General features: G+C 42.4%; 1 protein-coding gene and 1 pseudogene across 1 annotated transcript in view; one reads left to right on the forward strand and one right to left on the reverse strand.

Annotated features, from left to right (window-relative positions):
* USH2A (usherin) overlaps positions 1 to 15,491 on the reverse strand; it is a 499,855-nt gene that overhangs the window by 44,967 nt on the left and 439,397 nt on the right. Inside the window, exon 62 of the mRNA XM_053912470.1 lies at positions 1,891 to 2,118. Within this exon, the coding sequence (XP_053768445.1) occupies positions 1,891 to 2,118 (228 nt within the window). The remainder of the gene's footprint in view (positions 1 to 1,890; positions 2,119 to 15,491) is intronic.
* Positions 13,057 to 13,151, forward strand: LOC112318930 (small nucleolar RNA U3; annotated as a pseudogene).

The following is a 15,491-nucleotide window of genomic DNA, read 5'->3' on the forward strand; positions in this document are numbered from 1 at the left end:
CATGGCAGCCACAGTGATTTTGACAAACATAAAACTGACGCTGCTATTCCTTTGCCTAAACCCTCTAGTAATTTTTCATCACACACAGAATCAATTCCAAACTCCTTATCGCAGCCCACAAGGATGGGCACACTCTGCCTCCTGTCCCCCCGCTGAGCCCTTCCCGTGCCATGTGCTCTCCCTCCAATGCCTCAGCCGCACTGGCTTCCTTCCCTTTATTTGAACAGTCCAAGTTCATGGTTGGCTCCAGGCCTTGCAGTCACTGCTCACTTTGTCTGGAACATTTTGCTCTCATATCTTCACATGACTGACTCTGTCTTGTCATTCAGGACTCAGCTCGAATGTCAACTCAATTCGAATGATCATTCATTCTAAAGGAGCCTGAGCTGGCATAATTGCATTATTCTGTTTAATTTTCTTTATAGCACTCACCACACAGAAATTCTTTTATTTGTATACTAGCTTTCTGCTTTATGGTACGTACCCCAACATTTACATACACACACACACAGACATGGTCTACGGCAGCAGGGAACTTGCCTGTCTTATTCACTCCTGAATAAATGCCTGGCACTTAATAAAAATGCAATAAATATTTGGTGAAATGGAAATTAAGGTACTAGGATATCATCCCTATTGTCTGTCATGCCAGGAAGAGGCTGACTCAGGGACAGGGAGGAAACACTCGCAAGGACAGATGTGCTGGTGATGGGTGTAAAGGAAGAACCTCTGTTCTCTGGTGGGACCCTAAGGGCTGGGGCTGGATTTTAAGGCCATGGATGCTAAGGCTCCAGCCTCCTTCCCCACAGTAGGCAGAGCCTGGCTCTGTCCCACAGAGGCAGGCTGGGAGAACGTGGCTTGCTTCTGCCACATGTAGAAGGCCTGGGGCTTGGCAGGAAGGCAGCCATTGTACTAAGCTGGGAGTTCCCTGCAGGGAGGCCCATGAGGGTGGCCCTGGGCCTGGGAGCCCTAGTGACAAATCTAAGTTGTCGCTGTAGGTGATTTCCTGCTGTCATCCCACTCACAGGGTTGTCAGGGAAGATTTATGCAAAGTCACAGCTTAGTCTTAACTGTTCTCTGTGGAATTAAAGGGGGCATCTTTGCCACCTTGAGGGGAGAGGTGAGGGAGGGACAGAGTGGCTACAGCAGCTGCAGGCTGGGGAATTACACAGTCCTGACCGCCAAAGGAAGGATGAGGGTTGGAATGGCAGTCCTGGGCCAGAGGGGACGAGAGGCAGAGGCAGTGACAGACGGATAGGTGGGTAGCCGTCAGCCTTGGGGAAGAACATAGGAAAGGGAGAGGAGGGGCAGCTTTCACATGGGTGATGGTTCAGCCTCCTTTGGGATCACAGGTGACATAGGTGTGACATTACAAGACTGCTCCTCGTGGCGTGGCCACATACATACAGATGACGGAGGTGGCAGATATGTTAGGGGGACTTCCTGTCTTCTTCTTCGCAAGCTCTGTTTAAGGCTCAAGCAAAACACTCAGCAGGATAATTCAGGAGGCAGTAAAGAACACAGTCACTCAGAGTTTAGTTTTGGTGGGACTTCCTGGCTTCAGATCCCAATTCGATCATTTGCAGAGTGGGCTTGGGCAGTTACACAGTCTCTACAGGTTTCAGAAGGTTCGGTGGTGCCTACCCGGTAGGGCTGATATGACAACAAAATGAGATGCTCCATGGAGAGCTTGTAACAGGGCTGGGTTGGTAGGAGGCACAACACGTGTGAGCTACTTCTCTCTGCTCTATGATTAAACACCCAGAGAAGCTACCAAGGAGAATTAAACTGGCTGCAAAGGGAATTTTCCCACTGTGACCTGAGGGCACATCAGCGCCCCTCTGTTTATGTGGAGAACAGCAAATGGGATTTCGTGTTTGGGGAGGTTACCTTAATCACGCCATTGGTCCTCACAGGCTCCTCCCACTGCAGTAACAAGGCCCGGCCATTCTCTCTCTGTTCCACGGTGAAGTTGCTCAGTCCACTCGGGGAAGATTCTAGGGTTTGAACTGGAGTCCAGGGGCTTGAAACTTCTCCTGCTCTGTTGGCAGCCACAACACCAATGTGATACATTGTGAATGGTTCTAACCCAAACAGGTGGGCTTGATGGCTTGTTCCCTAGAAGAAAAGGGACAGGTTCGTTTTCTTTGGGAAACAGTTAACAAGACCTGGAAAGTTGTTCCCTAAGACACATCGGTAACAGCAGCACAAATATCACAGCGGAGTTTTGAACTGTTAAGAAAATGATGTGTTTTATTCTTGTTCTTGACACCCTGGTTGTGTGACTTCAGACATATACCAAATGTGGATCGGAAGGGAGCCTTACCTTCTCAGAGCCTGTACCCCAAAAGTTGTGATATACGATGTCTGTCCAGAAGGCGTCCAGCCGTGCAATATGAAAAATAGAGGCATTTATTGAAGAAGATACAAGACACAATAAACATTGTACACAGGACAATGACGTCTCACTCCCCTTCAAAGTCCCCTCAGGATCTAACACAGTTCTCCCAGTCATCATCAGCTGCCCCGTCATATTTTCCTGAATCTTACGACAGTCTGAAATCTCTTCCCTTTCAAAGGTGATTTTAGATTTGGGAAAAGCCAGAAGTCACAGGCCACCAAATCCAGGCTGTAGGGGGGCTGAGTCAGCTCGGCGAGTTGATGTTTTGCCAAAAACGCTGCATGAGACGTGATATGTGAGCAGGCACGCAGTCATGATGAAGATGCCCATCACCAGTTGCCCAAACTATTTGGATGACTTAGCTTCTGAATCATCCAAATAGTTTCCACAGAGGAATGTTCAAGCTTAACACAAAATCTGATGCAGATTCATTGCTCTACTAACTCAGTCATTTTGAATGCAATGGCCACACAGTACACATGCTCACTCAATGGTGTCTACCGCCCCCACTGACTAGTACAGTGAAGTCTTCATTGTTCATGCATGTGCATTCCAGTCCCCTCTCCTTGGCTGCCAGGTTACAGTGATGTCACACAAATGGTTCTCATTATATTAACAATGGCTGGACTTTTTCTGGACAGACCTCGTATCACCTGAAAAGTTCTGTGATGCCTCAGAGACCACCCAGCTCACAATGGAATCAGTGGAGATTTAACCCAAATGACTCTAGTTCTCTTCATCAATTCCCCACACTATTTGTACATGAGATGCCCCCCGTCTCCCTCACCTCCCTCTCTCATTCTTTTGGTGTGTATTTATATCTTACAAATACATGAAAACAGTAACAAGCCAGCTGGACTATTACATGCAGAGACACCCTTCTACTACTAATACAAATGTGAACATACTGTCATTTGTCAACAACGCCGTAACTGAAACTATAAACCAAAAGTAAGTAATTGTGAGCTAGGCTTTGACAATGTGATCTTTGCTGATATAAAAGAAAAAGAAAAGAATGGAAGAATTATTATTCTTTTGTGCTCGGAGAGCAACATTGAACATATTTTGCATGACTTAACTGGAGCTAAGAATCTTCATGTTCTGAAAGAGCCTGGGGTGCTCTGTCTACATCTGGACTGGATAGATACATGTGTTTACAGATGGGAATTATGTTTGCAAGTGGACCAGTAATGTGGGTACAGGGCTTCATGCACACGCACGCACGCACACACACACACACATTTTCTGTTGTGTGCCATACGCATGGGTGTGGATAACCCTGGGGAAGTTCTGACTGGTTTAGTAGGATATTTATACTTAATGGTTGTATGAGGTCACCTTGGTTGATGAGATGTTTAAATGTGACCATTGTCCTCTTTTCCTGGTGGGTGTGGAGGAGGACAAGGAGGTGGTGAAGAAGAAGTTATTTCTGAGAGTAGGTACCCAAGAGTACCAAAGTTATGTGCATGGAAATTCTCCTTAAAGTTCAGGCATTCAAATTTCATTTTGAATAAAATCTAAAACAACGTGCCAAAATCAAACTGAACCACCCCCCCCAAAAAAAAGTTAGAAAAAAACCCCAAAACCTACAGTAGAATTTTTGACATTGTTTCCTCACATTCTTTAAGTTTCAACTGTGTTAATGTTTCTTATTATGCATTAAACACAAACAGAAAATATAATTTCCTTTACTTATTAGAAACTAGAAAAGTCAATTTTCCTGTTTCAATAAATGCCATTATGTTACATACTAACTTCCTGAAATTGTTTAATATTTAAACATTTGCTAAGTGACCAGACTCTGAAACAAATTTTACAGAAATACTAATTTCTCTTTTTTAAAATATTAAAAGTTCGATCATAAATATTTAAAACTTGTTTCTCCGCAACATTGGATCGGTCCTTTAGACAAATACTGCACAGAACTCGAATGACCACCATGAATATTAAATCTGAAGATGCTACAAGTCCTGATTACAAACACTCTTTTCTGATAAATGATTCTCTTTCTGTGGAAATAGGGCAAACACGGACAAGATTAATAATGCAAAAAAGAAAAATTCTTTGTTCAGAGTATTCAGTAATAGATGCCAAAAAAGGCATACGGTACAAAGCAAATAGTAATCACCTCTAACAGATTATCTCTAAAACAGGTAGACTGTTGGGGACATTTAGAGATAGCTTTTGTGGTAAGAAACATGAAAAGCATGTGGGTTATAAAGCAAAAACATATGTACATTGTCAATAGCAGCACCTGCTCAATTGCCGTTTATTTCAGAGCTGAGAGCTCCATCCAGCCCCTAGATGGCAACACTAGCAAACACTTCTGGTGGCATGAGCCGTTAATGATTAACCACCCGCATTCGGTCCCCCAATGCAGGCCAGGCAACCATTACAAAAATAACACAACTGATTTCATTATAGATTCTTTTAATGCACATTTATAGCTTAGATCCTTGAAAGCAGAGGTATTCCAAATGCCCTGGCCTTGAAACCTTCATCGTCTGATGTGGAAAGAAGGCCGCCAGATCTCAAGTTGAAGTTCACTGCTGCTGGGCACAGTAATGTTTAGAGGTCTGCTCCTACAAAAGGTGATTACAACAGCTGTTTTGCTTAATTTGGTCTACTTCTTTAAAAAAATACCTGGAAATAATTACATGTTGGAAATGTTAAGGAGAATTTTTATGTCATACATTTATACTGAGGACAAGTTCCATATTAAGTTAATTTGTTATTTCTGAAGAACACACACACATACACCTTCAATGAATCTCATTAACAGCCTGCTTTTTGTCCATGTTTAGTAAAGGCCGTCTCATCCCTGAGATCATTTTACTTCTTTTCTCTCTTCTTTTCCTCCCTTTCTGTCTTCCCCTATGGAGATCGTCTTAATTCAATGTGCTTACTTCTTCCTCTTCTTGGTCATTGTTTATTTGTTTACTCCTCCCCCTTACTCTTCTATCCTACTGATTGTTTTGGTAGGTACCAATCTTTCTCTCCATCCATCGATCTCTCTTGCTCTCTCTGTTATCCCTGACCTTTGGGCTTCTTTATGTCCACACCCACATAACATTCATATTTTGTATTCTAGAAGTATATTAACTACTTTAGTTAGGCAGCAGATGAAAAGAATGACTCAACAAAGGAAAACAGAAATAATCCTTTCTCCCCAACCTAATATTTCCAATGAGACTCAGCTCTTTTTTCCTTTTCTAACTCCTACGCATAAGGGTCAGGGTGTGGACACAAACCAGTGCTGCCTTTCCCGAGACACACAGACAAGAAATACTGTCTAGAACAGGCTGCTGGGGAGGTTCTGCTGGCAGTTTGAACCACATTTTAACCTCTCGTCTCTGCTCCTGGGGGCACACGGAACTACTTGGAGTCTTCAGCAGTCTGACAATTTTACACCATCTCCTCTGATTATTTTTGACGACTTGAAGTGCCCCAAAGGTGGCCATGGGGTCAATAGGTTTATGTAGGTTGAAAATGATCAAAAATTACCATTGATCTGTAGCTGTCAATAAAAGGCTGCGTGGGGAGACTCTCTGCACAAATGTTTAAACTGCATAAAGCAACCTAACTTCGTCATCTCTGAGTCTATTGATCTGATGATCCAGCAGTTTCCAGAGCTTTCCCTCTGGTCTTTGTGCTGCATTTTCACTGAACCCGCTTACCTTGGCCCTCAGGAATCTTTGCCCCCCCACCCCTGTCCTACTCTGAACCCCAATAGTGATGGACAGGCACTGATGTGCTCCTCCGCAGAGTATTAGGTGCTTATTACGCTTGGAAAGCGTTCATCTTCCTGGTCACCAGCAACTTCACTGACCATCAACTTGATGGGGTTGCTTCTGTCTCTGCTGCCTCTTGTCACTTGAAAGTGCCTGACTTTAGGCTTCTGAATCCTGACCTGGTGGCAGGATTCCATTCCCTCTGTCGTTTCCGTGAATGCCGAGACCTAGAGAGCACGTCACACTGAAAGTCTGCTTTGCTGCACAGAGGGAGCTCCAGGGGAATCGAGGTTTCATATTCAACTTCTGTCTTCTTTAGCGGAACCCCCAGGTGCTGCTCCTTGGCTTTATCATAAGTTATAGTTTACCTAGTCATTACAAAGTAGCAGAGTGGTTATAGACAGGCTTCTCGTTTTGATTATAGATAAAACCCAAGAGGGGGGAAAAGATCTCTACCATTACCTAAAATCATGATTTCAGACTGAGTGCATCGCTCACCTCTGTGACTGACAGACATGTTAATACTGACAAGTCTACATAAAATACGTCTACTGATTCCTGGACAGCTGGATAATTCAAGGCGTAGGTTTGGTAAGGCTATCCTTCTTATTATCTATAAAGTTAATGTTTGAGTTCTCCAAAGTTTGGCCAACATACGTATATCTAGTACTTGATTTGTAACAATCAAATCAGTCTTAATGTGGAAATGATCTCTTTATTACTCACAGCCAAGTATCAACACTTATCCATGATTATCTAAGTACGAGACGTCCAAGTCTGCAAAATATTAGCTTCGTCAGGAGGTGTCCTCTGATTTGGCAAGCACACTTACTTCACGGAAGAGCGGGCATTGAAATCTATGTACTTCTTGCTGGCGGGTCAAAGACCATGTTGTTGATGGAGAGCACACACGTGCAGAGTAGCTCTGACTTAAAGGTCAGCTCCCAATACAAGAAAGGTAGGAAAAAATACCCATTAGGTTCCTGATTTATTGTCTTATGTGAGTGAAAATTGTGTATGTGCCTGGTGGCATTGCTAGGTGGCACCCCAGCTGCCACACTGGTCAATGGAAATACTCAGTATTGTTGGCCAACAGCTCCATTCACTATTTTACACACTTTTGAGCATCGGACGTGTACAACATTCCACGATGTTGCCGTGGGAGACACCAGATGGATATTGGGCTCCTGACTCTTAGGAGTTGATGTATAGTGACTGATTATAATTCGTGAATGCAGATACACAGAATTTGGAGTGTGGCAAGCGCTATAACTGAGTGTGGGAAATACTGAGGGGACTCTTCTGACTGGGAGGGGAGAGGTGGGGGGAGATGCCACTGGGAGGTGGCATCCGACATAAGTCAAGAAGATGCAGAATTTGAGCGGGTAAAAATATGTGAGGGGCTGCAGTGGAGGAGAGGAGAAAGAGCTGGGAGGTGAATGCGCTGAAGTGCGGTGGGTGCACAGGAGTAGTGGGCATGGAAGCTGAAAAGAGATCGAACAGGTCTGCAAGCTTCACCCTCAAGTTCTGGACGACATTTGTTAAAAGACAGTACGTAGCGTTTGGCAAAAATTTTGAGAACTAATTATATGTAAAGAGCTCTACCATGCGATTTGGAGAATAGTGAAAGAAGTTTAAAATTTCGCCCTGTTGTGGTACTGCTCATGTGCAGTGACTGATGAAACAGAACTGCATGTAAAACCGCAACCTGCCCACTCTCCCCTTTCTCCTCCTGTTCTGAAATGCCTTTAGCTCGCTCTCTCTATTTTTGCTCTTCCAATACACTCATCACTCCCTTCTAACATCCTTTAGAATCTGTTTCGTTACTGTGATTATTATTTACGTGTCTCTTTACTAGAATGTAAGTTCCACTGGGGCAGAGGCCTGTCTCTCTTCCATTCTCTGGTCCATCCCAAGTGTCTCTGATTGTGCCTAGCACGGAGTGAGCACTCAGAACATACTTATGCTGTTACTGAATACGGACAGAATTTAAAATAAAAGAGCAGGGTGAAGGAGAGTGTGTAGACACAGGGGTTGCAAACACATTTTCACTGGGGGCCCACATCAGCTTTGCAGTTGCCTTCAAAGGGCTGAAATAATTTTAGGACTGTATAAGTGTAACTACTCCCTAACTGTTAAGGAGTTGAAATTATATTTGGCCCTTTGAAGGCAACCGCCAGGCTGATGGGGCCCCGGGGAAAATGAGTTTGACACCCCTGGTGTACAGTGAGTCTGAGAAGCGAGAGTCTAAAAACTGTGTGAGAAGTGAGTTAGAGAGACTCCAGGGAGAGGGAGAGGAGAGGACCCTGGACCAAATGCAGGTTAACCTTGGAGATAGGAAATGTGAACAATTTCATGATAATAAACGTAAAAATGTAAAATGGGCAGTTCTAGAAAAATAGAAAAAGTTAACAAATGTACTCAGTAATAGCTCCATAGCTTAAAAATAAAATAGAACAAAGCCCTGAATCAGGGACCCTACTTTAAAGAGGCCCAGATAACAGGGTTTTATCAGAGAAGGTTTTCATTATTCCTTGTAATTAAATCTGTGAGTAACAGATAAAATTGTGTACAAAGTGTTCCAGAAAATAGATTAAAAGGGCTAGATCCCAAACTCAACATCTGATGTTAGAATAATATCGAAATTAACAAGAACTGAATAATACAGGTATGCTGTGTAGACCAAAATCACCTGAGATTAGGTGCAAAAGTTGTAATATAAGGAAATAGCATCCAATAGTATATTTAAAAGAAATATCATGACTAGGTAGAATTTAGCCCTTAGAAAAGGTGATTTACATATGATCATCTTACTAAAATTAACAAAATGCAACACCCATTCTAACACCCATTCGTAATAAAATCTCTTAGCTAAGTTAAAAGTAAAAGAAATTATTCTTGGAGGTATGCTTGGTATTGGATCAGAGCTGGCTCCTCACCCCCACGAGCACCACCAGCCTTTGAAACCAGCAGCCAGCCCAGGCCAGTGTTGGGATACACACAGAGCCTCTCCCTTCTTCCTACCTGGGAACCAGGAAAGGCTCTCTATGCTCTTTGGCCTAAGCCTGCCTATGCTTCTACTTTATGGGGAGTCAGCCTGAATGATAATCTCAAGGGGAATAGAAAGGTTGCTTTTCAAACACAGCTCCAATAGTTTGCCTGTAAGTCAGGAACAGTAGGTGATGACTCCGGAGGCTCAGAGGAAAGTTACTGCAAAGACAGACTTCTGATAAACTCCTACCACTCACTTTTCTCAGGGCCCGGTTAACTGGCTCCAAACAATTAGAACCCAGGTGGTGTAGGTAGATGTTGATATTGAGTTGTTGCTTTGAAAAACATTTTAATGATAGGACTTACATTTTCCCTTTTTCTTTGGCTATTTCAGGTAATATTAGAATTAAACTAAAGCATTTAGTCAACCAGCTTTGTGTGAAGCAAATTATGTTGGGTTCAGCATTGAGCACTTCACTATGGAATATCTATTGACTCAAGCTTATTAACTTGTAAATCCTTCAGTTTTAGAGAATGATCTATTGATTATCTGCTTTTATTTGCATTCTAAATGAATAAACAAAAACAAATGATCACGGTTTAGCCATTCCACCTTAAGAGAAAATGTACTTAAGCTAAGCACACTTAGTTAAAAATAAAAACAACTTTTATTTGTTCTGAGAGCTTGAAGTTGTATTTTCATTTAGTTAAATCAAAGACTGTTTTTAATTTTTCATAATCATTTCCATTAGACATTTGGACAAAACTGGAAAAAAAGTCTGACACTGAGGATAGAAAGCATGCTGTGAGTTCGGCATTTTGAATGCATTATTAGCATTGGTCTACAATTTATTATTCTTCTTGGCTTGTTTTAGCAATATTGACCTCTTGTGTACAAGGAAAACCCTGTGCCTTAATGTGTGGAGAATGAGGCAACCTTTCAGAGTTCAGATGCTTTAATCAAAAAACAATCAACTGAGAATCAGAAGACCCGAGTTCAAGTTTTGTCTCTGTCACTTAGATGAGAGGCACCTTAGGCAAATTACCCACTTTTTCTTTTTTTTTTGAGTCTTTTGTGAGGATTAAGCCATATGATCTTTCCGAAAGGGTCAGGCTCATCGTGGGCACTCAGGAAAAGTGCTCTGAATCAGCTCCTTGCCACTGGAAGCAGCTAAGAAGGCATGGGTGTCTGTTGATCTCAGAGGGCCATTGTTTGAATTCACCTTTATGCTTGGTTTAAAACGCTCAGCAAAGAAAAATGCTAAGATTGGTTTGTGGTCCAAGGGTCAAATTGACAGTCAAATGTTTTAAATTAGCATCTACTTTTTTCTAGCATGCTGCTAGGCACTAAAGGGAGGGGACAACAAGCAGAAGCACGCACATTCTGGATGTCAGGAACTGCAACTCATTAGGAATGCAAGACATTCATGAAACCACTGTAAAAACACAGGAAAACTAGCACGGAAGGTGTGTGTCTCAGAAGTCATTTGGGGCTTAAGCAGTTACAGAAGACCCCATGGAAAGGACGAGCTTTATGTATCAATATGAAGGAATGGACTAGGTATACATGATAGAAGCACAGCCTTGTGTCATTCAGTGCGAGATTGAAGCAGTTAAAACAAGTGTAAAACTCCTAAAAACCTTAGAGTCAGAAGGAAACTTACAGTTTGCAACTTGACCTTCACCTCTGAGGCCAAGATCTCAGAAGAAAGTGGGTAGAAAGGCAGGGAGAAGGGCCATCTTTTCAAACACAGCGAGAACTAAAGGCCGATTGGCTGAAGTTTTATGTACTGTAAGTGAGACTCTGAATGCTGCTGATTTGGAGATTTGGGGCAGAAAGGCTTCCATAATGGTCCCACTGAACTGAAAGTAGACAATGTCGCCTTGCTATTTGGATCACCATATGCCACTAGGTAAGGACGAAACAACAATGAAACCTCAGACTCGTGCCTGGGGTGATTGATAAGACAAATAAGGATGCTGTTACTCTTATATCTATTACAGTATAGAGGCTGGGGAGCTTAGGCAAGAGCCTGGAAATCCTTCCCTATATTGCCAGGTGAATGGAAGGTCACTTCAAGCTGATGAAGAAGGCAAGGCCGCCAAGAACTCAGATTGATCAGGAAGAAGTTTCGTTGATCTCATTGGCCAAATAATCCCAACTGACTAGAGAGAGGGGAGAGGGAGTCACTTATCATCGCCGACTTAAGGGCCTATTAAGAAATAAATACCTGTTTCTCTTTTCAGTTGTGTTATGCATACAGATATTCATTCTCATCCTTCATCCCACTACTGTAAGTATGACGTGTGGGGTGGCTACTTTTAATGTGGGGCATAGACTTCAAAAATGGGATTACAGAAAAAGAAAAAAATTCTGGAGAAAGGTTGGGGACATTATCAAGAGCTCCTTGGGCTTGAACCTGAGTACAGTCATTGGAAAAGACACCTCTGTTTCACAGTGAATGAATCCTACTCTGGTTTGCCTGGAATATGGGGACATTGTAGATTTATTTTAGATTCAGGGGTGTCAAACTCATTTTCACCAGAGACCACATCAGCCTTAGCTTCAGAGGGCCGAATGCAATTTTAGGACTGCATAAATGTAACTACTCCTTAACAGTTAAGCGAGAGCTCGGTGCTGCTGCTGGGTAGAAGCAAGGTGCCAGGCTGGATAAAACCAGGTGGAGGGCTGGATTTTGCCTGCAAGCCTTGTTTGCCACCTGTGTTTTAGAAGATTATAACAGACAAAAAATGAATGACATTAGATAGCCAGGGGATGAACTAGCATTCAAGGAAGATTTATTTACCAGTATGTGAAAGTTATAGACCCAAAGAACAGATTTAAAAACTGGGGAATGTCCATGTTGCACAGCTCATCTGATGGCTGAGCCTTACGTCCCCCAAGCAGTGAAGCAGTTCTCTGTCAAAGCAATGTCAGTGGTTGAACCTGACCTTTGAGAATCCTAATCTGAAGGTCAGTACACGTGTTGATGGGTCCTGGAACCTAACTGGACTATTCGGGGACTAAACCCAGACTCCTAAACACATCTCCATCCTGAACTAACAGTCTTCTCCCAGTTAACTGCATGGTTTGCTCCTTTTCTCCTTCAAATTTCTGCTCCAATGTCACCTGCTTGTGAGACCTTCTCTGACCTTCCTACCTTAAGTACCATCCTTCCGGTCTCAACAGGCAACTCTCCCCCAAGACTGGCCAACGTAACACCCCCAGACTGGCTGACAGCACCTCTGATACCTCCCCTCATACATACATGGTTCTTGTCTCCCCACTAGAATAAAAGCTTCAAGAAGGAAGGATTTTTTCATCTGGTTTATCCACTGCTATATACCCGGGTGGCATATATTAGGTACATATTGATTGGACGAGGGAATGAAAGAATAAATATATTAAGTTCTGAGTTAGTCCCTGGAAAGGGAAGGATGGAGTTTTTCAGTTGAAGGAGATAGTGATAAGTTACAGTTAGTGTGAAAGGGTGTTAATGGTTTTAATTACACTATCTTTGGAAACATGGGTGACCTTCAACATTCCTGAAAGAATGGAAAGCCATGATTCAAATATAATACTGAATATAAATACATACACGAAGAACAAGGAAATGGCTGGGTTGATACTGCTCGTGATGCGAGCCCTTTAGCAGCCCCAGAATGAGGTATGAACATGAACAGCCCAGTCATATTTGATCAGAAGTTGATCAAAAATTTGAAATGATCAAAGAGACTATTTGGAAAATAGATTGGCATCTAATATTATTAATGATGAAACTTTCAATAAAGCTTGTACTGTGTCTTAAGATATTACCTAATAATAGTAGTAGCTCCTGATTAATCTAATAGTCTATTGATGATTTATCCATCTCTATCCCTTTTAAAATTTGTCGTACAGTGTAAATAATTTTTTCACTATACATACTTTATAAGACTATACTTTCAGGGATCATTTCTATAGTTTGTTACCAGTACATATTTTATAATTTCTAAATAAGTAAATATGCATATCACAGGCTGTGTGATCCAAAAGTTATTACTTATAGGACTGCACATTCTACCCAGTTTGGAGGCAGCTGCCCTATATTAGCATCCTTCCTCCAGCCAAGCAATTGTTAAGGGAAATAGAGCACAGCCATTTTCCTCTGAAAAACAAGACAAAATCCCATCGCTACTCTGTCAGGAATAAAGTTCTAAAATAAAACCAAAGTAACTCAGGTCATTGTAATGGACACAGTCCAGCAATACCTTTTGGAAGATAAATGCTCAAAGATAATTTGTAAAAAAAAACAAAAACAAACAAAAAAACCAAAACTCATCCCCTTGACTACTTTCCCAGTGGGAAGCGCTGACGACTCCTGATGAACGCGGAACCCATGGCCACGGCCCAGAAGGCCCTGAAGAACAGAGTTGGAGACAAAAGGCCTACGAAATGTGCGTGTCATAAAAATAATACTACACCTGTGCACTTGGGCAATTTCAACCAGTTCCACTGCTCCCTGTATTTACTAGTGGCTATTTCTCAGGTTGAATGATTGGATTTAAATGCTCTGTTAAGCTTAAAATGAGAGTGAAGAAGAGAGGTGCACACGTAGGTGGTTTGGGCGAGGTATAAAATGTTTACACTGCCAGTTATTCCTGTTAGTTACAAGATCGCAAGTAATCAGTTACTGCCGAGGGTGCTGTGCTGTGAGGGGCGCGGGCGAGGCATGCAGGGTGCTCCCGGCCCCGGGAGGCGGAGCTCAGTTATCACAGCGACTGTCGCCTTCACAATCGTGCCTCATCCACTGTGGGTGCCTAGAAATGGATGGAGAGGAGCTGAAAAACGGGAGCTTTCCTTGTCTCCTGTCTCTCCGATAACCAGGCAGACTACAGAGCATGAAAGATGAGCGCCGCCCAATCCGAACCAGAGCGCGCAGGCACCATCTGGGCATTTTCAAAGTAGGGCACGGGAAAAGCTCAGACGTACCTCCCAACACGGTGCCAGAAGACAGCAGTAGAAAGAAAACTAGGGACCACGGCTACTTCCACACTCGCAGTCATTCCAGCACAAGGCAAGGGTTTTCCAAAAACCTTTGCTGACATGGTTGCTGCCCAGAGGGCTCTGGGTCTTAGCCGTGACATGTGGTATAGAGACACATCCAACAGGGGGCACTCTCCTCATGGAAAGACAGAGGTCAGACCTTTCTGAACAGAGCCCTTAGCATAGCGGCTCAAAAGTAAAAACATTCCAGAGACCATGTGCCCTGTGACTGAAGTCATTTCCTTCAGAAATGTTCAGTACTGAAACAAGTGTTAACTTTTAAAATGATATCTTCAATGTTCAAAAGTACCCCCACTGAATCATTTCTTTTAGATGCTGCCGGAGGTAGACCTTCAATTTTCTGAACAAGAATCACTAGTCATTTAAAAGTTAGGAAACAAAGAGGATCAACACTATTTTTTTTGGACCTTTGAAGCTGAGATTTCAGAATTTGTTATTTTCGGAAACTTCTATGAGCTTCTACAGATTCTCCAGTCATGGGGATGGGTTAATGTTGCAATACACACACAGTTAAAAAACCCTCAAACCCTTACTCTCTTCCAGCTAATGCTTCTGAGGTACATTTTGCAATAAGAGGGAGAATAAAAACATGATTTATAGAAATAAATGTCACACCTATAGAAGCATATAATATTTGGCCAGAAAATTAGAATGCATAAGCTAATAATGTTTAACACATATATTTTCACAGAATTGTAATCATATAGATAGACCATTATATAATGTTTTTTAAGTTCTTTCATAGTTAAAAAAGGAGTATTTACAAGATTAAGGTCACAGGCTTGTTGCTTGCTGGGTTGTGGGCTGATGACTGGAGGGGCTGCAAATGACATTACTTCTTGGAGAAAGAGGCATTGAAATACCCTAATGAAACTAGTAATTGCTGGAAGTGATTTAAACTGTCTTTCTACTTTAGGAAGGAAAGACACTCCAAGGAAACGCATGTGAGAGAATTAAAGAGAACATATTTCAGGAAGAAAACTTGTCAAAGGGAATCTCCCCAGTGAGGCGTCCTTGCTTCCCATGGAAACTCCAGATACATTTCAGAGGAACATTCCTCCGGGTTTTTTCTAGAATTCCCCAAAGATTTTCCTTTTGGTCTGTCCACATGCATCGTTTTTATTCTACTCCTTGCTAAAAATTCCTATTAGCTAATCAAATCAGTCAATTTATCCTGCCTATTTTGTGATGAATAAATAGCCACACTGTTAACTGGCCACCTGGGTTCAAACAGGAGAAACATGGAGGTGACGTCCGAATGTGATGGGAACACACCGATGACATCCTGACTGTACTCTACTTCACTGGATTTGGAAACCAA

This window comes from Desmodus rotundus, chromosome 10 (genome assembly GCF_022682495.2).
Source record: "Desmodus rotundus isolate HL8 chromosome 10, HLdesRot8A.1, whole genome shotgun sequence".
Classification (NCBI taxonomy): domain Eukaryota; kingdom Metazoa; phylum Chordata; class Mammalia; order Chiroptera; family Phyllostomidae; genus Desmodus; species Desmodus rotundus.